At 36.9% G+C, this 26,982-nt stretch overlaps 1 protein-coding gene across 2 annotated transcripts in view; it reads right to left on the bottom strand.

The window, feature by feature from the left end:
- LOC126267116 (uncharacterized) overlaps positions 1–26,982 on the bottom strand; it is a 75,522-nt gene that overhangs the window by 18,921 nt on the left and 29,619 nt on the right. Inside the window, exons 4-5 of one of the 2 annotated variants that reach the window (XM_049972028.1) lie at positions 19,889–20,063; positions 5,648–5,784 (exon numbers count right to left, since the gene is read on the bottom strand). In XM_049972028.1, coding sequence (XP_049827985.1) covers positions 5,648–5,784; positions 19,889–20,063 — 312 coding nt within the window. The remainder of the gene's footprint in view (positions 1–5,647; positions 5,785–19,888; positions 20,064–26,982) is intronic. The other variant, XM_049972029.1, reaches the window with a different exon arrangement.

Below are 26,982 nucleotides of genomic sequence, written 5' to 3'. Positions count from 1 at the left end.
CGGATTATCATGCAAAATGATGGGTGGGTTGGGCAGAAAGTTTTGCCACTTCTTTCACAAAGCTGGTCGCAGATGATGCTCCAAAACTGAACACTGATGGTCTGCCGTGGAGGAATGTAATGCATTAGGATAACACAATCACAGTCGTACACAGGAATCACCATAATTTTCACCATACTTTCGCTCTGACATACTTTCAACTCTCACGGTGACCCATAATGATGCCATTCATTGGATTGGTGTTTCAGTTTTGGCTCATATAATGTCGCCCATGTCTCATCCAGTGTTACGATATGGCATTAGAACACCTCTCCTTCACGCTCATAGGGCTCCAAGTGCATCTGAGCAGCATTGTAACACATCCATTTCTGCATTTCTGTCAATTCATGTGGAACTCATCATGATGCAATTTTTTGCATGGCCAGGCATTCCTTCAGGATGCGAAGCACTATCGTATGTGCTAACCCAGTTTCTTGGGTGAGCTCACAAATCGTATGGTGTCGATCACTGTCCACTAATGTGGCAACAGTATGCACTTCTTCTTCTACATCTACATATACATCCATACTCTGCGAGCCATCTGACAGTGTGTGGCAGAGGGTACCTTGAGTACCTCCATCGGTTCTCCCTTCTATTCCAGTCTCATATTGTTCATGGAAAGAAGGATTGTCGGTATGCTTCTGTGTGGGCTCTAATGTCTCTGATTTTATCCTCATGGTCTCTTCGCAAGATATACGTAGGAGGGAGCAATATACTGCTTGACTCTTCGGTGAAGGTATGTTCTTGAAACTTTAACAAAAGCCCATACCAAGCTACTGAGTGTCTCCTGCAGAGTCTTCCACTGGAGTTTATCTATCATCTCCGTAATGCTTTCTCGATTACTAAATGATCCTGTAACAAAGTGCGCTGCTCTCCATTGGATCTTCTCTATCTCTTCTATCAACCCTATCTGGTACGGATCCCACACTGCTGAGCAGTATTCAGGCAGTGGGCAAACAAGCGTACTGTAACCTACTTCCTTTGTTTTCAGATTACATTTCCTTAGGATTCTTCCAATGAATCTTAGTCTGGCATCTGCTTCACCAACGATCAACATTATATGATCATTCCATTTTAAATCACTCCTAATGCATACTCCCAGATAATTTATGGAATTAACTGCTTCCAGTTGCTTACCTGCTGTTTTGTAGCTCAATGATAAGGGATCTATCTTTCTATGTATTCGCAGCACATTACACTTGTCTACATTGAGATTCAATTGCCATTCCCTGCACCATGCATCAATTCGCTGCAGATCCTCCTGCATTTCAGTACAATTTTCCATTGTTACAACCTCTCAATACACCACAGCATCATCTGCAAAAAGCCTCAGTGAACTTCTGATGTCATCCACAAGGTCATTTATGTATATTGTGAATAGCAACAGTCCTATGAGATGCTATGATGACCTGCCCGATGACATGCTTTGCTGACCTTCATTGAAGGCTTTTACCCAATGTGCCACTATTCTGTACGGCAATGCTGATTCCCCATACACCTCCTGAAGATCCTGATGACACTGTCATGCTGTACAGCCTTTGGCAACTTCGTTGCTCCTGTTTCGAAAACATAGTGACACTGTTACAATAAACCCCTTGTTCATAAGTGACTGTTTTTCCCTTGATCATGCGCACACAGGTGACATGGGGAAGGCGAGTCCATTTGCTCAGAGGTATGGTAGGTATGTCAACAACATGTGCTATCAGTGACAATAGTGTACTCCATTGCATAGTGTCTCCACAGTGTTGCCATTATTTAAGTTCCAACCTACGTACATGAGAAGCACATGTCGCAAACTTCAGAGGAGATGAGGTTTCTGCCTCCACTTAGGCTCAGCAGTATATGTGGTATATAAAAAGTGGTGATGGAATAATTGTTAGCAAATATTACTCTAAGAATGTAGCCTGGTGTAGTTCCCTTTTTGTGGTGCAGTATTTTTAAAGCCATTTTGGGTTGTTATCATCTGTGATGCCACACTATGATTGAATAAGGTGACATTATACTATTAGTTCTTATACAGCTCCTGATAATAGCATAATTTTTTTCTTGACATGTCCTATACCCTTGTAGAAAGAGGTCTATGGATGAATACAGCTACTACTACTACTACTGCTACTACTACTACTTTTCTGGTCTCATTTTGTTTGTAATACATACAAAATAGTTACACAAAGATCCAAGTTCACATTCAAGCAAGAATTCATAAAACTTTTGTTCACAGTATAATTTTATGATTGCTGATGACAGCAGTAGAGTTAGTTCACCAATTATTCTTTTCTCTAAAGAAATAATCTTTGTTTACTGTTGATGCAAACCATGTGAATGTGAAATTTTTGCTGAGCTAAAAGTTGTATGTTGGTAGATTATTAGTGCTTGTGAAAGCTCTCATTCTTTTCAACAAATGTTTTACTTTTTCCAAAATTTTCATGTTCTGGAATGTCCCATTCTCAAAATGCAATTATTTACAAAAGTGGGTACCACAGTTTTGTAGCCTTGATTTTTCTGTTTGGGGGTGCAGAAATGCATACTTTCACAAAATTATCTTATTAGTCTGGTAATTAATTAAATTAGAAAATTTCACTGTTTCAAAATGTCTTAAACAAGCTTTGGGAATCCCCTTTAACAGGAAACTGCTCTCTCATAAAATAAGACTGATAATTTCATTATTTTCTAACTATACAGCTATTAATTAAACGAACTCAGGTATTGTATCTCCATCCCATTTAATTGCAATGTTTTTTATATTAATATTCAGCTTGTAATAAGCTTGTATTTTATCCTATTCCTATATTACGAACATCTACAAATAGGAATTGCACACAGTGCCTTAGTTTGCACTAAAGAGTCCAAATGTAAACATCATAAATTTGCAGTTGATCTTCACTATTCAAAACATAAGCATCTATGTGAGTCAGTTGAGGCTGGACAGAATAAGTATGCAGTGATTGTCTGTCAGTCAGTCAGTGTTTTGTAGTCAGGCTGTATAAATCTGTTTGAGTCAGTTAGCACAGAACCATTAAAATGTCAGATTATTATATCTGTCAGAGTTGTGTAATGTAATATGTTAGTCTGCCACCAGTGAACTTTGTGGAATTTGGTTAATTGGTGTAATTTACTGATCCATTTCAAATATTGAGGCTCCTGTGTTTTACAAATCTCACCATCCGAAGATAACATTGTATGCCAACAAATATGAATAGATCAAAAATCAACTACTGCAGTGTTGTGTATGTTCATTTACTCCATCAATAAGAGAAGAATGATCAAAGGAAGAACATGAAGAAACACAAAAATCAGGTCAATAATGCTGCAGCCTGAGTCCTAAATAAGAAATGAGACTTCATCCTCATCAAATGTCACAATGATGGTGGTGGCTTCATATTAGACAAGAACCATTTATTTATCATGTGATGGTGAGTAGTTCCTGTGCAGCAGTTGATTAATTTAAGTGATGCACTATTTTCTTATTAAACATACTAGAAAAGTTAACACAACAGAACTAACCAAATTTCAAATATGGATTTATATTCCTTTTTTGTTTACAGATAGGTCACTGTCTTAAGGCGGAAGATACAGATTTTTAAACACTGTAGCAATATCAGGGGGGACAAAGACAAGTTAAGACTAATTACAGTGCACTCAGAGGCATTTAAGCACTGCTCCATATACAAATGGGATGTGAACAAATGCTAATAAATTATATAGTTTACAATTAGATATAACCTCTATCATGCTTTACACAGTGGTTTGCAGAGTACAGACATAGATATGGATGTGACTGTGTACTTATGATGCAGATTTGTTTATGAATATAAATGTTTTCTATAGTGTTACCTACATTTACCAACTCAGAATCAAAATATTCAGATATTTTATAGGTAGCTACCACAACAATGCTTCCTGTTACTTTATATGTGAGGTCTACGGAAGTCCTAATATTTGTTGTAAGCAGGTGGAAAACTTGATAAAAACTTTGGCAATATACAAAATAAGAGCACTTTGTGCTTAGATACTGATTTTAGAAAGTAAGAAGCAATAATTTTCATTCAAATTTTCCTTGTATGATGTACATCACAATATATTTTTTTCTAGTGCACGCACATCTAAGACATAAAAATTCTTTTATTTTACATTGATTTAATGGACCTGTTAATTTTGGCTTGAATCTTTCTCAAGAAATTGGACAAATTTGTTAAAAGTTGAAGGCAAGATGACCAGAATGTAGTATTGTGGTGTAGACACTGTCAAGTAAATCTTTATGATAAAGCAAAATTTGAAGTAGGGCTCTTATCTCACATTCCATCATTGTATCAAGCCTTTTGACTGTTTCCTCGGCATACAGTTCCATTTGAAACAATCTTAGGTGACTTTGTATCTATGTTTTATGAAGTAGGAACAAGGGGAAACATCTTTTATCTTAGGAGCACAGGTCTGTGTTCTTACTGCATAAAACACCACCACTTATTAGCACTTAGTAGTGTTTTCACTGAATAGGTAATTCCACCCTCCCTATCCTGCAATTTTAATAAATTCCTTGGATACTTTAATGAAAAACTTCAGTTCCAATATTAACAAGAAATATATCACTATATTTGTCCTTTGTGAAAGACAAAGAAACCAGTTAGTGGAACGATAAAGTAAAAGAAGCAATTAAAAAACGTAATATGGCAAAGAAAAACATGGAGTTTGAAAAAAGAAATCAGAACTAGGGGCTGGTACCAAAAGATGAACTCAAGGTGACTACACTGGAGAAGGAATAGTGACAAAAGAAACTCCAAGCAAAGAGAATTGTTACAGAAGAAAAGGAGAAGAGTTGGGAAATATTCACCCAGAAACTAGAGCAGGATAGCAAAGGGAACCAAAAACTGGTGTATGGGTTAATGAAAATTAAAAGATCTGGCAGAGAAGACATAAAAACGATTGAAGCCGAGGATGGGGATATTATCAGGGACATGGAAGGTATCAGAGAAAAATCTTATTGAATGGGGAAGGTGCACAAGAAAGTGACACCAGAGTCATCGAATTAGAGGAGGTGCAGGTTCCTACCTCTTAGTTAGAAACTGGGAATTCCCTGAAACATATAAAGGGTGGGAAGGTGGCTGGAGTAGATGAGCTGACAACAGATTTGATTAAATCTGCGGGAATCCATGGAATACAATGGTGACACCGGGTGCTGGGGGTGATACGGAAAGAAAATAAAGTGCCAGATGAATGGAAAAAAGGAATTATAATACCATTGTCCAAGAAAGGTAGTAGGAAGAAATTCACCAACTACCGAGGAATCACACTGTTATCACACTGCCTTAGGATAATGGAAAAGGTCACAGGAAAAAGATTGCAGAAAATTCTAGAATGCCAATTAGAGGAACAACAGCATGGGTTCAGAAGTAATAGGGGAACAATGGATATTATTTTCTACCTCCGTCAGTTGACAAAGAAGAATTGGGAAAAAATAAAGATCTTGAGAGTAGTATTCGTGGGTTTGGATAAAGCTTATGATAGTGTACCAAGGGATAAAATGATTCAGAAAGCATAACGTTCCTGATTCATTTATTAAAATTCAACTATATACTTAGTGTAATAACACAGCATTTACCAAACAAAGTACCTGAAGAGATTTTCCTTCGCACAATTTTTAAGCTTCTCTTCTGCTTTTGTGCAGTCTTCTACAAATTCTGACAGCATATTTAACTTTTTCACGCATGTTAGACACAGTTGTTTGGGGAGTAGATCAGTCATTTTAACCTGAAATAATTTTCAACATTTGAGATTTTTATAAAAACAAATGAAGTTTACTTATATGAATTGAGGTACTGAAATGGTGCAGTTTATAACAGTAATTGGATGAAAATCTAAACGTGTAAATATAATAAATAATAATGTTGACCTAAATGTAGCAAGAGCATATTGTGGATCTGAACTAGGTATTGTGGGTTTCAATTAATATTAGTTTCATGGAATGAGAGAGGTGGAGGAAACACAATATGAATTCTTATAAATTAAAACCCAAACCTACTGAAAAACTCTGTATATTAACCCTTTCCCCTCCAACAGTGAGTGGCCCTCGGCAATGGAATTTTATGACCAGACAGCTCTCTTAGAATGAAATGATAATTAAATCAAGACCCTAAGCTATTGACAGGCACTGATATACATCAATGGGGACAGTTGAAAATGTGTGCCCAACTGGGACTTGAACCCATGATCTCCTGCTTACATGGCAGATGCTCTATCCAGCTGGGCATCACAAGGAGTGTGAAAGGGATAAATCCCTGCAGTTGCACTATCCACTGTGCCCTCAATGGCTCAGGTGGATAGAGCGTCTGCCATTTAAGCAGGAGATCCCGGGTTCAAGTCCTGGTTGGGCACATATTTTCAATTGTCCCAGTTGATGTATATCAATGCCTGTTGACAGCTTAGGGTCTTGATTTAATTATCATTTCACTGGAAATTTTATTTTCCTCTCAGATGTTGAGCCTCATTGAATATGATTTTTTGTAGCTCTCACATGCTTCATTCTCAAATCTGACTGTACTAGGCACCAATGCTGCAGAGTGCTGCCATCTAGGGAAGCCCGTACTAACTTTGTGTCGCACTGTAGCAACTGTGTTGAGAAAAAGATTGTAATTATTATGTTCAAGTTAGCAGGTGCAAAATGCCTAGTTTTTCACACACAGTTCTATGACTATGACTGATTCTTTGTAAGCAATTCGAGTGACATGACAATGGAAACAGGATGCCACAAAGAGTTTAAAAAAATATCACATAGTGAAAACTTTTGTACTGTAATGTTTACATACACGTATTTGAATGAATATGCACTTTTTTTTTAATGTGTACCTTAATTGGTGGTCAGTGGCCTCATTATATGCACAAAGGGAATCACACAATTCTCTGTGGGGCACACGGAGCTGCCCTGTACATGCTTTAACAGAGCAAATGGTTAATCACCAGACAAACCATAAAACTGGTACAAACTGTCTAACAGTGGGATCTCATGCAAAATTTCATCAATGTGCTACTGTGTGGTGGCCTATAGAATTTTAACTTATAAGGTGGTAACCTTTTACGAAATTGTTCTGTCTGGAGAATTGCACAAGCATACCATCATTTGACTATTGCACAGAGTTCCTTATGGAAGACATTCTAATAAACAACCCTGATGTACAGACACAACTGAAAGAGTTTGTAAACAAATAAGTTGCCAGGTCTGGATGGAATCCTAGTTTGGTTTTACAGAGAGTACTCTATATCAATGGCCTCTTACTTAGTTAGCATTTATCATGAATCTCATGACCAGGACAAAGTGTCAAGTGACTAGTAAAAGGCACAAGTGACTCCTGTATATAAGAAGGGTAAAAGAACAGACTCACAAAATTACAGATCAACATCCTTAACATTAGTTGGTGACAGAATTCTGGAGCTTATTCTGAGTTCAAATATAGTAAACTTCCTAGAGACTGAAAAGCTCATGTCCAGAAATCAGCATGGCTTTAGAAAGCATCGTTCATGCAAAATCTAGTTTGCTCTTTTCTCATAAGATTACTATAAACTATGGATGAAGGGCAACAGAAGATTCCATATTTCTAGATTTCCAAAAAGCAATGAACGCAGTATGCCACTACAGACTGTTAACAAAAGGTATGTGTATAAAAAATATGCTCCCAGATATGTGGAATGATAAAAAATACTGAAGTTGTTTATATATTCACTTTGTTTATGATCATCTATAGCGTTTTGACTTAGAAGTATAGCAATTGTAACTAAATTGAATATGTTAATTTTATTTATACAAACTGACCTCTTCAAACGTATTTAAATTTTATAATTAATTGTTTAACAATGCAACGAATATAATGAAATGAAAAAAGAAAAAGAATATGTTGGTAGCAGTAGGTATCAAACATGGGCCAAAGAATTACCAGTCGGTGCAACTAACCACTCACCCAAAGAGCCATTACTGCAATCACTCCTCAAAAAATCCCTCAAGCTCTATGCTTGCACAATACATGACATGCAATTTCAAAGCAAAATATTAATATGGTGCTGTGAGCAACATAACACATAGTATTGGAAAGAATGACCTCACATTAGACCATCATCATCATAATCATCAACTCCATCATCATTTTTCGACTCCAGTTTCACAGGTGTGGTGTACAAGCATTCACCGTCACCTTCTGTTTTCATGTATCTGTTCCAGGACAACTTCCCATTTGTGTCCTTTCTGTTCCACATCTGATCCTACAGCCTCTATCCAGCATTTATTTAGTCTTCCCCATGGTCTTCTTCCTATGAGGTTCAGGCTTAAATACTTCTTGGCAGGTCTTTCACTGTTTATTCTCACTATATGCCCATAACACTGAGATCTGCATTTCTTTAAGACACTGTTGCAGGAACGTCAATAGCAGCTACTTTTCTATTCACCTCGTTCCTGATTTTTGTCCTTTCTAGTTGTTTGATTCAGAGTTCTAATAAATCTCATTTTTGTTGCCTGAATTCTGCTAAAGTCTTTGTTTAGTAGGGTACACATTTCTAAACAATATGAAGGGACTGGTAGTATGAAATAGGTGTGGTATGTGGTTGCTTTTGCTCATTTTATCAACCCATAGAAACTTCTTATTTGACTGTAAAAATTGGATGCTTTTTGTGTTGTGCTGAGTACTTCTTGCTTAATGGTGTTGTCTTTTGAGATCATGCTTCATAGGAACTTGAAATGGGAAACAGATTCTACTATGACTCCCTCTAAAAATATGTTTGAAGTTGTTCCTTGCTTGTTGATGGTCATTTCTACTGTCTTTGTTAAAAAAAAAAAAATTTCAGTAGCGAGAATGAACTCCTAGATACAACAAAGTTTTCAGCCAGCAACAACAACAATGATTTTCAAGATTAATAAATAAAAATACGTCTTATGTAATCATAACCCTCTTGAAGTATTCAGAATTTGTGCAAAGTATGAAAACTTTAATGGTGATGTCTGGGAGGGTAAGATTCTGTTGACTGATAAAGTTTTGTCTGTTACAGAAGAATAAGGAACAATAATTTATGTCAATTACAGTTAATCCAATCAGCTTAAGCTTTCTTAAGGTGATTGGATCAGAGAGCTGCCCAACAAAGTCATATCAACACTGATGAGAATTTCAAATGATATCAATAATGACAGACCAGATGAACTGAAAGATGACTTGACAGCTACAATGAAGGACATTAGAAAAGATAAGTACAATTCATTTGTAAAATTAATCTTTCTTAGTGGACTGATGTGATTGCTAGATAAATGAATAGGGATGAGGGTACTGGTGATGAAATGAAAGCTGTAGGACTAAGCCCAGACATGTTTGAACCAAGAGAAAGAGTAGTTAGAAAAAAGAAGAAGTGAAAACTGATATTTTGCAGATGATATTAGTAAAATTAGAGGAAATGAAAACAGACAACAATAGCAAATTTAGTGCCATTAATGATCAGTTAACCAAAAAATTTACTTCACTACAAGGACAATTAAATGAACCAGAAACTGAAAACAATGACAAAATGGACAGGGTAGAATACCAAATATACCAACTTAGCAGTCAGGTTTTGGAGCTAAAAAAAATGGATTTTCAAATGGATTAAAAAGCATGAATGAAAAAGTTGATTTATTAGAAAATAAATTTATTGTTTTGAAAATGAGTTAGTTGCGCAATCTTCTTAACAGAAGAAGAATGTTAATGACATCAGAGTTCAACAGAAGGTTGTAAAGGAAAACATGGAACAGAACTTTATGAGTTTAGATCAAAAAATTTTAAATGTTGAAAACCGTATGACAACTAATGTAAATATCTTAGAACAAATTATTTCAGTAGTTCAGGAAAAATGTATTCACAATAATCTGTATTCAAACAATGGTACTGCATGGTCCAACATTCCAATCAAGTTTTCCATCAAACAATTTACATCCAGTGGATTTTCTGCGCCACTGCAGAGATAGTTTTGTGTCAGGCACAAGTGGTGACCAAAAGATTAAATTTGCTAAAAGATATCTTGTAGGCAAAGCTCTGTCTTGAGTAAATCTAAATATAAGTCAGTGGGAGACATACCAAAGTTTAGAAAAGAGTTTTTTAAATAAATTTTGCTCAGAAGCTGAACAAGGGAGAATTAAAAATGGATTTCTGAATGGTCCGAACTATAGAAACAGGGACAGTACACTGAAAGAATTTTGTAAGACTCAACTTAAGAAATTAGCACACCTTGACAAGCCATTTGAAGATATGACATTAACTGATGCACTAAAAAGATTATCAGAAAGGTTGCAGTGGGATTTACTACTTGCACCTGATGATCATCTATAACAATTTTTACGATGTGTAGACAGGCTGGATAGGGCAATAGAATGACACATGTACCATAATAGCTGAAACGATAGAGTTCACAATGGTAACAACTACAGAAACAGAAATAGTGCTAACTTTAATCAGGGTCAATATGGTAGTAGAGACAGAAACTTTGAACATCAGCAGAATAGGAACAATGGAGATAACTATGGGCAATAGAATAGGAGAAATAATCATAGAGGCAACTATTTGGGAAACAGTGGTCTATCTCTCATGAAAGTCCATATTTACGCATACATTTAGACAATAATAATAGTATTAATAATGTAGCACAGGTAACTGAAGTTGAACAGCAGGAATATCAGACTACTCATTTATGTTTTGATCAAAAGTTCTGGAATTCTGGGTTTAATTATAATGATGTAGATACTAATCACAAATCAGAATGTCAGAGTAATGAGAATTTTGATGTAGTATGTACTAATGATTTATGGCCTCATCAGAAAACAGTGATATTGATGTATGTGAAACAGGTAATAACTGTATTGGATGTGAATTGTATGGTATTTTTTATGTACATTTGAATGGGAGCTGTGAAATGACTCAGGTTGGTAAGACTGATACTGTTAGCTTATTGCAAATGAATGTAGGTGAGGTGTGTGTCTTTGCAGGAGATGAGACTTCTGTAGTTAATGTTGTTACTGATGAACTAATTTTGGAAGAATATGATGATGATGATGATGATGATGATGATGAGTATCAGGTTTTTGTAGAGTTTAAGAATAATGAAGTTCCACAGTTATTTGCGAATACAGGTGAAGTAAGTGATGTTTGTAATGATATAAGTGAGTCATGGATTACCAGTCCAGCCAAAGCAGTTTTTCATTAATGTCATGCACAGTAATGAGCCAAACAGTAAAGGTATATACTCGAGCACACACTCACACACATATCCATCCGTACATATACAGACACAAGCAGACTGCTTGTGTCTGTATAAGTATGGATGGATATGTGTGTGTGTGTGTGTGTGTGTGTGTGTGTGTGTGTGCGCAAGTATATACCTATCCTTTTTTCCCCCTAAGGTAAGTCTTTCTGCTCTCGGGATTGGAATGACTCCTTACCCTCTCCCTTAAAACCCACATCCTTTCGTCTTTCCCTCTCCTTCCCAATTTCCTGAAGAAGCAACCGTTGGTTGCGAAAGCTCGAAATTTTGTGTGTGTATTTGTGTGTTATTTCATTGTGCCTGTCTACCGGCGCTTTCCTGCTTGGTAAGTCTTGGAATCTTTGTTTTTAATATATTTTTCCCATGTGGAAGTTTCTTTCTATTTTATTTATATATTACAATACAGAGTTAAAGATTAATTTTTCTATTATTTACCCCATTCCCTTAAATGGCACAGAATGCATATACTATATTTATAGATTTATTTATTCCTATTCAAGAATTCATCTATGGTATAGAAGGGGTTGTTGAGGAGATATGATTTCTATTTATTTTTGAAGCTATTACTGCTGTTTGCCAGACATTTTATTTCAAATGGTAATTTGTCGAAAAAATTTTTAGCAGCATATTTTACCCCTTTGGAACCAAATTGGTGATAACACAGATAAATTTGCATTCTGGAATACGTTAGCTGTGGTTAATCAAAATCTGCATCCAAATTGGTGGAATGAAGTGAAAGAAGATCTAAGTAGTAAGTGTAATTTTGACAGTAATGTATTTTGTGTTCCTTCCACAATAAGTGATGTTAATTGTGCTATGGAACCATTCCAGTGTGTTCAATCTTTACCTGACAACATGTGTAACCAAAGTAATGCTATGACACCAGTAAAGTTGATAAAATCCTATAAAACAGTGTGGATGCAGCATTTAATGAAATTGAAAGTGATCTCTTACATGAGAGATGATAATTCAGATTTTGGATGTCCTTGCATTAAGATTAAGATTGATCAGTGGGAAGGGAACTGTTTGATTGATACAGGTAGCCCAGTTTGTGGTATATCTGAACAATTTAGAGACAAGATCTAATATAGTAAAAATTTTGTGGAAATGCCCATTGCACATGTAAAGATAAGAGATGCCACTGATAAGCTAAGCAAGTATGTAATATGTCAAACACTGTTAACATTTCATATAGAAGATAATACGTATGAACATGAATGGATAATGATACCTAGTTTAGAAGAAAATATTTACTATGTTCATAGATTTATAAGACTATGTAATTTTGTTTTGTTTGCTGTAAATGAAGTATGTAAGATCATGTAGTTTTAAAGTACTGTCTTATGTTTTGACTGAGGAAGATGATGAAAAAAACAGGGGGATTTCAGAAAGCAGACACATGGTGGTAGAGGTAGATTTTCTAAGTTTGAAGTAGGAGATCTTGTGTTGATGAAAGCCAAGGAGAAATCTAAAGTGTTGACATCTGAGATAAAAAAATTTCAGTATTTATATTGGACAGTTCAAAGTTCTTGAAAATCCTCATCCTAATGCATACAAACTTTTGTATCCAAAATCTAAGAAGTTGTTTGGATTACACAATATCAATGAACTGAAAGAATATAGACATGATCAACAAGTATCTAAATTTGGTTTGTTTGTTCTTTTTACTGTTGTCATGAATTTAGTATGTAAGATAATGTAGTTTCTAGAGTTCTATCTTATCCATTGACTGAGTTGAACTCTATATGTAGATTCATAAGACTATATAACTGTGTTTTGTTTATCTGTAATTTAGTATCTAAGACGCTGTGATTTTTAAAGTTTTGTCTTATCTATTGACTGGGTTAAAATCTATGATACACTATAGAATTATGTTCTGCAATAGATTTGTGCTGTAGAATTAACTATATAGATGCCATGAGACTAAATGAGCAGAGCTTTTTACAGTTTTGAAATGGGACAATATTCATATCTTGTACTGCAAAGATTAGGAATAATATCTGAGCATATTTGTGTGCATTACCTTATTAGCCCATTTTTTAAAAAAAATTATTTACATTTAACTCTGATTATTAATGTTTCATTCGTGAAAACCTTTTAATCACGCCTGACATAAGTCACATATAATTGACTATGTAAAATATTCAAGGAAAACATGTCTCATGTGAAGTGAAGGAGGTATTGAACAACATATTTAGTACACAAAACAATGTTCCAGGAAATGATGTGAATGCTGGACAGGAAGTTATCTATCCTTTGGAGTGTGTGATGATAATTCTAACGAGGAAGCTGGAAGATATGAACAGATCCACTCCCCACAGTGCTGTATGGCTGTACCCTGCTGGACCAATCATCTTGCAAGAGTTTGTGGGTGCTGGGTAACATACTCGAGCTTCTATTGACTGGAATGTGTGTTGTGTCTGATAGCATGTTTTTTGTGGGTGACTGACTCTCCAGTCATTATGTAACTTTAAATCAGTATGTATTTTTTATCAATTGTAAATGAATTGTAAATAAATCTTTGTATATGCAGGTTAGTGTCGAAAACATTTTCTAGTATGGACAATATAATAACATGTATACATGTCTGCTTTCATGCTTTGATTTTGATTCTCAAGCTTCTGGATTGTGTCATCATTCAAAGCTAACTATGACAATGTTTACCTGAATTTATCCTGAGTATTGCAGTATTGTACCTGATTTGATCTTGAGTTGAGGACAGACTCATGCTTAACTCTGTTTCAACTCTGTTTTGGGTACCCCTGGTCATTATGACTGGGTGTGTGTGAGTGTGTGTGTGTGCTTGTGTGTACTCAAGGATAATGTGCAACCTTTGATTGAAGCTAGATATTATGAACTTTATTTATTTTATTGTGTCGAAGCAATTTGCTGGTTGGTACCCCGTGTGTGGTTTGGATTCATGGGCCAGTCACCACACTGTAAACTTAGGTCCTAATATTTTTCCATCAGTTTGTTCTTTCAAGAGTCAACATATCCATAAATACTATGGTTTATATGACTGACTGATTCCTATTCATGATTGAGTATATTCTTCTGATGTGTACCAATCATTGTGAGTTTTTAAGTCAGCTCAATCATTGTACACTTAGGCTCTGAAATTTTTTCTCTTCTCTTTTGAAGATTTTGAAGGTTTGATTGTATAGATCTTAACTTAAAATTTATAAATTCTAGTAATTTACATTGCCTCTGTAATTATTGCTATAGTTTAGTGGTGTAATGTTATCCATATCTTGATGTATGTATAGATTATGATTTTTATAGTAAATATTTTTCTTGTGTTATGTATCAGCTACTTCTATACATCCATCTGCTACCCTGGACACCGTTTGGGAAACCTTATAGTCTGTCACAAAATATTGTAAATACCCTGTTTCCAAATTTTGTGAGAGGGATATTATAATGAATCATCCTCCACTAACATTGTCTTTTTTTATAGAGCTAACCAATACCATGTATACTATCGATTCCTGCATAGGTTAAAATTATCTCAGCTGTTTCACAACAAAATCATATGATTTTGTATAATACATATTATGTTTCAGTCTAAAATGCATACAAAAGAAATTAATGTGTTACAATCAATATGTACTAGCAGTTAAAATAACTCTTCTTTTGAGAATAATTCAAACTACAAAATTTCTGGCATACTTAAAATTCATATTATTAATTGTGCAATCTAACACTAATTATTTAATTTGCTTCTGGATTTATTTGTGAAATAATGACATAATTTGGTAAAGATTCTTCTTCTAACGAGAAAGTTTGTAAACTCTTTTGCCTTGTAAACTCTTTGGAAACTGTGAATACTGCAGAATGTATGTAGTAGTGGGCATGCCTCAGATGGAAGTAGATGTTTTTATAAGTTTGTTACCAGCAATGTAATTGTTAATTTTTTTGAATGTGGAAATTATAAAGCCGATGTGATTGAGAAGAATGAGATAAAACAAAAAGATATTCATAGTAACAGGCAACTCTTCAACAGTTATTTCGTCATCCAGAGCCTGCAACGTTAAATAAAAATTTTCAGCAGCAAAAATGTACTCCTAGACACAACAAGATTTTTAGCCACTAACAACAACAACAAGATAATAAAGATAAGTAAAAAAAGTTCTTCTTTTATAATCTTTCTCCTATCAAAGTTTTCAAAATTTGTGCAGAGAATGACACCTTTAATGGTGATGTGTGTGAGGGTAAGATTACAGGTTCCATTTTCTGTCAGTGTATATTTTCACTGATTTCATGGTCCCTGAATAGCATAATTATTTAATTACTCTTACGTTTACAGTCAGAGTGTTTAAAAAAATGGACAGCTGGAGTTTTGTCTCCAGCAGTAATTCTACGAGTGACATCTGTGTTGGTATAAACCCAAAACTACTGACCATATTCAATTGATGAATTCTGTGCTTTGACTCTTTCAAGAAGTCAACATTTAAATCACCATACACAACCATTTTTTGTTACATTTATTATTATTCACTTGAAAGCACCCACTTAACTTGGCATTTACTTCCATTTGTTTTTCAGACTGCAAAAGATATATAATTAATCATATCATCTGTATAGCAGCTAATTCGTTCAACATATGTTGTTATATGGCAGTTATATGAGTCGAGGAACATGAAAGGGAAGCAGTAGCTGGGAAGGGAGTGAGACAGGGTTGTAGCCTCTCCCCAATGTTATTCAATCTGTATATGGAGCAAGCAGTGAAGGAAACAAAAGAAAAATTCGGAGTAGGTATTAAAATCTATGGAGAAGAAATAAAAACTTTGAGGTTCGCTGATGACATTGTAATTCTGTCAGAGACAACAACTGACTTGGAAGAGCAGTTGAACGGAATGGATAGTGTCTTGAAAGGAGGATATAAGATGAACATCAACAAAAGCAAAACTAGGATAATGGAATGTAGTCGAATTAAGTCGGGTGATGCTGAAGGAATTAGATTAAGAAATGATACACTTAAAGTAGTAAAGGAGTTTTGTAATTTGGGTGAGCAATATAACTGATGACGGTCGAAGTAGAGAGGTTATAAAATGTAGACTGGCAATGGCAAGGATAGCGTTTCTGGAGAAGAGAAATTTGTTAACATCGAGTATAGATTTAGGTGTCAGGAAGACATTTCTGAAAGTATTTGTATGGAGTGTAGCTATATATGGAATTGAAACATGGATGATAAATAGTTTGGACAAGAAGAGAATAGAAGCTTTCGAAATGTGGTGCTACAGAAGAATGCTGAAGATTAGATGGATAGATCACATAACTAATGAGGAAGTATTGAATAGGATTGGGGGGAAGAGAAGTTTGTGGCACAACTTGACCAGAAGAAGGGATCGGTTGGTAGGACATGTTCTGAGGCGTCAAGGGATCACCAATTTAGTATTGGAGGGCAGCGTAGAGGGTAAAAATCGTAGAGGGAGACCAAGAGACAACTACACTATGCAGATTCAGAAGGATGTAGGTTTCAGTGGGTACTGGGAGATGAAGAGACTTGCACAGGATAGAGTAGCATGGAGAACTGCATCAAAGCAATCTCAGGACTGAAGACCACAACAACATCAACAACATGTTGTTATATATTATGGCTGATGTTTTGATTTCAGGTGCAAGGATGAATAAGTTACGTGGTTGTTCAATGTGCAAACACTCTACATAAAGTTATCTACGTGATTCTTTTAAATTAACTCTGAAGCATTGGAATGTTTCCCCTTGTGCTTTGTTGACAGTTGTACTGCTCACATATTTTACTGGGAACTGGATGCTTTTGAAACTGAGTAACTAGTTAGTTGAACTGCATGGACTCCATGGTATGAATACTAATATCCTTTTCATATTTAAATTGGGTGTTTCTATTTCTATAGTGTTGTTTAGAAGCATTGTTGGATACCACAAACATGAAGCAAATTCATTACTTCTGTTGAGAAGTTTATGGTTTTTTTTTTGTTTTTGGCTCATCATTGTATGAGTAGATTTAAATATTTTTTCTTCCCCTTGGTATCATATTCCATACTAGCAGATTTGTTTGTTGGATTACATAATTTTTTTGTACCTGAAATTGTTGTCGACACTATCATTCTTCATTTATATATTTCTCTAGAAGTAGAAAAAATTTTCAATGATTTGTTCCTTTGTCTTTACTGTGTTGCACTGCTCACTGATTAAGATGATTCTGACAGATAGCAGATCAATGCTATATGTGCCTTTTCAATTTGTATTGTAGAACATGAGACTAGTCTACACCATTTAAAAACATTCTTTAACATTGGAGAATATCTGCAAAAGCTTGAGACTATTTTTTAATGATCTCAGAGTTCTTCCCTTGAAGGAGTGGGGGAGGCATGAATGTGAAAGAGAGAGAAAATGCTATTATGACCACCACAGTCTGATGGTGACCACCCCAAGGTCTCATATCACCATAAGCAGAACAACTACAACTGCACAATAACTATAGTACACAATGGGGAAATCAAGGGTAACAGCAGACACAACAACCAGTGATTGACACTGGGGGCTATCCCCACAAAAATTTTAATTTTTATGTGTATATACTGAGTAAGCAGCCTTTCAGAATTTTCAGAATATATTTTCAGTCTCACCATGGAGCTTCGTAAAGTGTTACAGTTAAAATATTTTTCTCCAACCAAGTTTTTGTGTATTTCCATGACTTAAATAACTTACTTTCCAGCAACTGGATTTTGTGATATAGTAATTTTCAGATTCTAGAATTCTTATTTAGAGATGAGACCTTCCCACTAATTACAGATATTTCTAATGGAACACTTGTCATAAAAATTTTTGTTAGAGCTACTAGGCTGTACCAGGACAACATCAGATTTTTTAGTCACTTGTATAACACTCTTTACAATTTCTACAGCATTTGGCATAAGATATGTCTTTTGTGTTTCCTTTAAATAGTTTAGTGTAGAATCGTATTTCCAAATATACTTAATTGAAGACCATTTGTAGTACAGAATGTGTAAGCAACACTTCTGGTATCCACAATACTCATGCTTTGCAATTTTTTTCATACATTTGAAAGCTGTACTTTTGCTACATTAATGTCTGTTTACCTAGGGCCATGTTATTGTAGTAAACATGCTAAAGAAGATAATATGTTGGTGAGTCAGATAACTCTGATGCTACTTTAATTCTCTCTGATAATTCATGCCTGTATACATTGTTTGAGCTGCAAAATAATGCAATGAAATAACTGAAAGACAATTCACCAATTGCTTCTGAATGTTAATGGTCTCTTATTTCAGATGAGGAAGCAACAGGCTTGACAAAATCCACTGCACTTACAGCTGATGTTTTATTTTTATGGAACGTGACCCCACATCCATGACAACTGGGCCAATCATGGGCTTTCACAGGTGATTAAAATCTGCATGATGTTGTTCATGGATACGTTTCAGAACACTAATGGCATGCACCACATGATATTTGAATATTTTCATATTAAAGTTAAGATGTTCTACTACTTTGGAGAATAGCTATGGCACCATATGATGTTTGTGTATCTTCAACACAAATTATAAAAGCACTATCATCAGTAGCATCACTAGCACTCATTTTCTAGGAACAGTTCACCATTCTGAAACTCAATGTCACACTTAAAATACAACAGGCCTTTTCACACAGTTTTTAAAGGCCATCAGTTATGTCATCAGACGTCCAAGTGGTCTCTGTACATTACATTACTGCTCTATCATTTTTGCTATTAGTACAAAAAAAGTAGCCTTTCATATTTTATACTGATTTCCAAACTGTATGAATAGTATTAAAATCCAATTTCAGAGCATGAAAAGTAATCCCAAGAAAACATCCCTATTTTAACTTCACACTCAACAGGACTCAAATTAAAGTGTGGAACAAAGCAACAGACTAGATTCCTTTGCTTAATAACAGTCACATGAGATCAGCTCTAGCAGCAACAGCTTTGATGCTGCTATTGTGTGAGTGTCTTTGAAATGTGACTGTGTACTACCCATTCTCAAAACATACAAAGCAATCCTGATGAGAAATTTGCTTCATCTTCACACTGCATTTTATTATTCCATACTACATATGACACTAGTCTAATCCTCTGCTCTTAAAATTTTAGAGTTTCATCCATATACACAGTGCCTAAGGTAAAAGGTGGCTGATATTAAATCAAGTACATTTGGGTTAGCAAACACGTGTTATAAATAGGTAATAGTGGTCAATGGCAGATCATAAAGTTCTGAATACACAGGAAGCCCTACAACTATTTCTCATGTTTGATGACTTACTAGTAAATACTTTTCATCTGTCCATGTGCATTTCTTAAATTTTGTACCTAATATGAAAGTATTGCACAAGATTACTTTGGATCTTAAAAGTCTTCCACAGTTTACAGAAAATAAGTATTTCTGAACCACATTCTATAATTGTCACTGACTCGCTGGAGTTATATCACACATCTTTCACAAACTTTGAATGTATAGAATTAAAGTCATTGATATGCACTACTGGAATTTATATGTTTATGAAAGAAATAACAATTACATTTTACATAAGATTATTTGATACAAATATAAAGGGGGAAAAGACTTACAGTTATTGGTAAATGTGCATTTATCTTGAATTCCAATTGCTGCATGCTCCCGGTGTCATCAAATATGTATATAATCTTTTTAGCATTCTTGGCACACAGGCGGCATGTTTCAAATGGTTCCTCAGCAAAAGTATTAATTTTGTTTTCATAGCTTTGAAACAGATTCTGGTTACTACTGAAATTAAGTTTTAAATTTTCAGCAGGATTCATTTTTCAGTAAAAAAACAGACATAACAGAAATAAACATACAAGGATAATAATACAGAATTTTAATTCTAGCTGTAAATTAATTTTAGTATTCAGTTTTTGCATAAAACTGCTGGAATATATGCTACTGTAAAACCATGAGACCATTTGATTTATGTCAATGCCTACTTTCAGGACAAGAAATTCTTACAACTGCCTATAATACATCTGTTTACTAACTCAAGGGACATGAGAAACTGTAAACCACAGACGCTATTTAGATCCTCCAACATGATAATAGTTTCCCTGAACTTTAGAGATGGGAACTTGTTCTCCAATATGTCCTAGCACACAGACACATTCCTTCACTAATCTTCAGCTATCACGCTGTCACACTCTCTTATTTTGTTACTTTTATCACTGGTTTTTTATAACATTTTTTGTATTATGCCTTACTTTATTATTTTCTGGATTGATTTTTACTTTTTCATTTTGGTTCTCCTCCACCTATCCCCCACCTCTGACTTTTTTCCCACGTCCTTTTCGTCCTAGTTCTTAACTGAATTAGTCATTTCATTTCTCTTCCTCTTAATCTGTCTAAGAGATACATCTACGTGATTACTCTGCAATTCACACTTCAGTGTTTGGTCGACAGTTCACAGAACTACTTTCAAACTGCTTCATGGCTCTTCCAATTTCAACCAGCATGTAGGCAAAATTAACATGTCAATCTTTCTGATTTCTATTATTTTATCACGGGGTCATTTCTCCCTATGTACATGGGATTCAACAAAATAATATGCTATTCAGAGGGAACGATAGTGAGTGAAACTTCATGAAAAGATCATGCCACAATGACAAACGCCAATGTTTTAATGATTGGTTATAATATCTACGTATGAGATTCTTTCCCCTATTTTGTGACACTATAAAACAAACTTCCCTTCTTTGTCCTTTTGGAGGAACTCTGCCAATCCTATCACATTAGGACTCAGTGAAATAAAACAGTACTCCAGGAGAGGGTGAACAAGTCTAGTGCAGCCTGTCTCTTTAGTATGTTTCCACTCTCACTTATTTTTTTATATGGAAAATTATTAAAGATTTTGTTACAGCTTTATGCACCTTGAGTGAGACTCTAGAAAGTTAACGGTCTGAGCAGATGTTGATGAATCCTGGTAGGGCGTTCAAAGCATGAGGTATTTTTATGCTTCTTAGCTTGCAGAAATGGCATGTTGGAAGTTGAAAGCAATTGGCTGCGAGCCATCCCTCAGTACATCTTGCTGGACAGGCCTAGAGCCAAACAGGGCAGACAGAGAAGCCCGTAGTTGAGACAGGTGTCCAGCAGAACAATGCAGAGCTATCTTCCATGGTGCCAGCAGAAGGCTGGGCTGGGGGCAAAGGACTGAAGGGACACGTCTACATAGTGGAGTTGTAAACTTGTCATTGTGTGCAGATCCATGCGTAATAAAAATTCAAAAGTTTTCATGTTCACGTCCATCAGCTGCCTCGGTTGTATAAGAAACTCTGGCCCCTGAGAAACATTTATAGATAGAATCTTTATTACACCGCATAGCTAGGACTAACATGCTCCAAGGCACAGGCAATTTAGAGAAAGATCTTTAAGATTGTATGTGTTTGCTTTTTGCCGTGGGAAGCAACACAACTTCGGGAAAACCATCTTCCCCCTCCACGAAAACTTAAAAAAGCCAGAGATGCAGGTTTATTAACTCTTGTGCTGGTTCAACATGAGTTTGTGCTGTTGTATAGGAGGGGAGTTTTAGCGCCTATGAAGCACTTTGTGAGAAAATGGAAATTTTCTGTCTAGAGAGGTGTGAAGCTCTTGGGTTCTGGACTTCAGTCTAGAAGCATCTTCTGGTCGAAGCTCTGGCATGTGTGGTTGGTGCTTGGGACTTGTCCTGAGACTGACTTCACTTGCAAGTAGGTAGACTGGAGAGCCTGTGGTGATATTCTCACTGTATCGACAATGTGACTTCAAATGTGTTGGACTACTTGGTTGCCAAGGGCACACTTATTCGTTTTTGATTTTCTAGACTCGACGTTTGGTATACTTCTGTGCTCTGTCGTATAAGTGAGGCAAATTGGTCCTTGGTATGACCAGCGAACGGCTATGTTACACATTGAAATCTACCATGAGTTCATAGCTCTGGTACGAAGTGAATTGTGATCTGTCTGCCTGATTGCTAGACAGTGAGATTTCTTTTGCTGTCGTGGCCGATTCACAGGTGCCGCCTCCACTTCTTACCACCACTGCGCACTTCTCGCCAGCTGCAATTTACATCGCCGCACGAAGCAAACAAGGTAACTTACTGCTGCTCCGGTCTTGTCAGTGATTACAGATTTCAATCGCCACTTGCTCTCAGCTGCACATATATTGAGAAACTTCTGTTGATTATCAATCAAAGTTTGCTCAGCATTAGATCAATTCAGATTGAGTTATCCACATTTTTAGGGCAGAGTATTTGACTAAATAATTTATGTCTCTTTTTTCTTTTGAAAAATAAATGTTGTTACTAAATTTTAGTACATTCTCAAACAATTTATATAGTCACCCCACGGGTTGACTTTCAATTTGACGCTCCATGCCAGGATAACTTTCATTGTGGCGTCCCCTGCCAGGATCTCTGATTGATGGCACCTTCTGTGACCGTCAGATCGTAGATAGTGTTGCATAGTGAAGTTTTAGTTCTCCATGTTTAATGTGGTGCACTGGGTAGAACAGATTTGAATTGCTGGCGCCCAGACAAGGTACTAATGTTTAATTACTGTATGTGTGTATTTTCATGTTGTGGTTGTGACTTCTGTGTCACTTGATTGTATGTTTCTGACGGCAAACGGCGTTGTGCTGGTTTGTTAGGATAGAGTGACGTATGTGTTTGTTAGCATAGACAAGCGTGCTGTTATTTGAATTCGTTGTCAGGAGCTAGGAATCAGTAGCTCACTGGAACGAAATTTAGTAGTAGTAGAGGGGTTTTGGGCGCACGACAGCAAGGTTTCCAGCGCCGAAGTTTAGAGTAGAATCTGAGTGGCACAGGAATGAGTAGTTCTTAGATTCTTTTGGGTCAGAATTACAGTGCATGCTTAAAGAATCAAGGCACATTTGCTACTTAGTAGCGGAGGTAATTGTGCTTTGTTAACAATGGATCCATGTCAGATTATTAGCGGTGACCAGGCAGATACTACACGGGATTCTCAGGTAAATGCAGTTGCAGACCGGGCAGAAATGTCGAACGTTGAACCTGCAGAGTATGACGACATGCCTCAGTCAGCTGACGAAAGTGAACAGGAGACCGCAGCAGAACGAAATGTAGGCGTTGCTGGTACGACACGCACCATCAGTGAAATTGGCAAGCCAGAATCACGAACTAAACGTCACAGAATGACGGAATCTCGTTCATGTAGTCCGGAAGGTGTTAGCGGTACATCTCAGTTTGAGGCTCTCATGTAATTCGTACAAGAGGCAAAAGACAGAAAGGAAGAGACAAGAGGCAGAGAAAAAGAGACGGGAGGAAGAGAAGGAAAGACAAAAATTAGTCATAATAATGGTCGCAGATGGTATAGGTGGAATAAAGAAAGAGATCAAAAAATGGTTCAAATGGCTCTGAGCACTATGGGACTCAACTGCTGTGTTCATAAGTCCCCTAGAACTTAGAACTACTTAAATCTAACTAACCTAAGGACATCACACAGATCCATGCCCGAGGCAGGATTCGAACCTGCGACCGTAGCAGTCGCGCAGCTCCGGACTGAGCGCCTAGAACCGCTAGACCACCGCGGCCGGCAGAAAGAGGTCACAGGAATCCTAGAAGAGCTAGAGAATTCCAAGAAAACGACATTAGAAACGCGTGAGGTCCCGGACCAGGCGAAGTGTGATGCCAAAACAGCGCGATTGGTAGCGCGCGATTGGTAGCGCAAGTAGCACGAAAGGACGCGTCAGTGGCCAAAGAACAAGTTAAACTGGAAAGAACTGAGATGTGTAAGACAAAAAAAAGGCACTTGCAACTCTCCAAAAACAAGGAAAAAAATTGTTCAAGTAATGCAGGAAAAAATGAGTGAGGCTGTAAAGCGAATGAAACAAATAGAGATCCAACAGGCCGAAATCTCTGAAGTTAACGATCAGCAGACCCAAGTCGCCGCGCGACAAAATGAGTTGGAAAAAGACGGTCGGTAGGCCCATGAGCGGGTTGCCAAATTACAAACACAATCTTATGCGGAAGAGCACCTTGAGAGCATCACAGATGTGAAGAAAATGTTTTGCGACTCTCCGAACCGCTAAATGAGGACAAACCCCCTGCACATGGGCAAATGCAACAGGAATATGCTCCTGCCGTGGACAAACGCGTAGTAGAACACGCTCCGTCAGTAACACGCAGAATGTCAGAGGCATAAAGACGAAAAAAATTGTAGGCCTACACGCCTACCGAAATCAGATACGTTATTATGTGAATCTGACAACACAAGGGAATACCATAACAATGTACAAGGATTGCTTGGGCACGGATACATGGAATCACGTGCTTCAGACGAGAAGGAAAATTCGTACGGCGGATACGTCGAACCTTTATACCACAAACTTTTCGTGAGCACCCAGAATTTTCAAGTCTACAAGGAGGCAAACAATGCATTACATCCAAAGACGTGGAGGCACAGTATGATCACATGCTACCAGAATCTTGTCCACTGAAGTACAAGCTCCAGTTTATCTGTGGTTTGTTAGAAGGGTCGAATGAAGAACATATGCGCGGAGTTGCACAGAGTTTTCGCTCCTTCCAAGAATTTAAGGACGCATTCCTTAGCACAGACTGGTCGCATGACACACAGAAAAGAACTTAGAAGCGTCAGGATTCCGCAGTCCTGTCAAACTCTTCGAATCCTTGGTCAAGAAGAACAGATTCATGGATCAATCGTACAGTCCCAAGGAAATTATAAGGCAACGCTACATTAAATTAACTTTATGTTACCAGCAACTGCTCATCGATAGATGCAGCGATACAATCGAAGCTTTCAAGAGTGCGTTGTGCGAACTCGAGTACGTAAATGAAATTCACAACTCGTGGGAAAGAAGTAGAAATAATGACCGTAACTGGCCAGATTCGCCAGAAAGGAATGACGATGGACGAAATGGGGGAAATCGTCGATCGAATCGAAACCTAAATTCGAACTTCAGTGGGAATAACCAGCCGTCATGGGAAAATAGAACAGGACGAAGAAATTATAATCATTATGACAACTACGGACGAAACAGAAACTGGAGAGAGCAACAGAACATGAGCCAGGTTCAACAGGATTCTAGGGACCAACAGCAGAGAAATAGCAGGACCTACAACGGTCAAGGTCGATGGAATGACCAACGTAAGGAATATGTGGAACTGAGGCCACCTAACCCATCGCAGGGATCATGCAGAGAAAATTCAAACAGGAATTGATACACAGCCACTGCGGACTCGGCTCAAAACAACGCTTCAGAAACTATTGGAATGAGAGATATTAACCTGTTAGAGTACGAAGATACAAGAGAACTGCCACAGGACGAGAACAAGCAGTATGTAAATAGTCTCCATGGAGGAACTGTTTAACGTAATTTAATGTTGATATTGTGTTGCTTAGCGTACTTTTCCATTTGTTCTATTTAGGTGTTATTTTGTTTGTTTGTCATCTCCAATAGTTTTAGCAGGAGTCCTTGTTGAACGTAGTCAAATGATTTGCGTATTTGGGACATCTTCACGCCAACAGTTACTGGCAGGTGCCAGACTGAATAAAATTCCGTTGCAGGTTAGATGTCAGCAACAAATTGGCACCTTTTGTGGCATACCAAACCAGGCACGTTGCAATACTAAGTACTCCAAACAACTGAGTACTGTTACTATTTCTTTGGACCTCATAACTGTTATCGGATTTCCGATATTGAGCGTCATACTCTGTCATAGCATTCTCTTAGAAGAGCCTTCACAATTATCACCATGTTCGATGAAATTGTTTCTTGTTTCTTTTTATATTTCCGTGGGTTCTCGTATACTGTTCAAGGGACGGATGTACGTCACTTTTTCGTGGTGTATAGACGGTTAATCGTGCCACAGAGCATGTGCGTCTCGATGTTCGGATCTGTTTCGTATGGTGTTAGCAGACCACGCTTTGGGCGCGTGTCGACGCTAAGACTCAGTGTGTTTGAGCCATCGTCTGTCGTGCAATGTAGCCTGTCTCGTGGTGGAATTTTGCCAGCGTCATGTGAGCGCCGTCGACGAAATATTGTGTATAGGGAATTAGCACGGACAAGTGCAAGTCACGGTAGAGTGGCGAAGCCTAGACCCGGAAATAGGAAGCACAAACGAAATGATGGGCCATGAATGAGACTTAATGAGAAAAATATTTATATGTATGAATGATGCATAATGCTTGTGTTTCATTTAAGCAGCAGCGATCCTGGCATAGTAGATAGGAGGCATTATTGTAATATGTACAATTACGAGTATACAATCATAAAATGCCACTTCATAGATTTCTGGCAAACCACCAGCACCTGAATGAGTAGACGACTTCCTAGCCACTTCAGCGTCTGCAGACAACACTGACAGAAATCGAAAAATAAAAGATGAGTATAGAAGGAATAAAATGCTTGAAAATTGGCTTTGGTAGTATTAGCAGAGGCATAGGGTAGTACAATAAGTTAGTATTTAGGATTGGGAGAAGTCTGCACGTATGGTGGAGGTATAGAGGTAGCGGCAGCGTAAAATTAGAGTGCAAGACAGGAATAGAACTAACCAAAAACTAACAAAAAACACGTGCACACACAAATACACCTCACACCACATAATTTTCGTCCATACAACGTTAACGGGGCCCTGCAGTCATTAAATTTCATTTTGGATAAATAAATAAATATATTAAGTAAA

Source organism: Schistocerca gregaria, chromosome 4 (genome assembly GCF_023897955.1).
Source record: "Schistocerca gregaria isolate iqSchGreg1 chromosome 4, iqSchGreg1.2, whole genome shotgun sequence".
Lineage (NCBI taxonomy): Eukaryota > Metazoa > Arthropoda > Insecta > Orthoptera > Acrididae > Schistocerca > Schistocerca gregaria.
The sequence above is the reverse complement of the archived record's forward strand: the minus strand, read 5'-3'. Positions and strand labels throughout refer to the sequence as shown.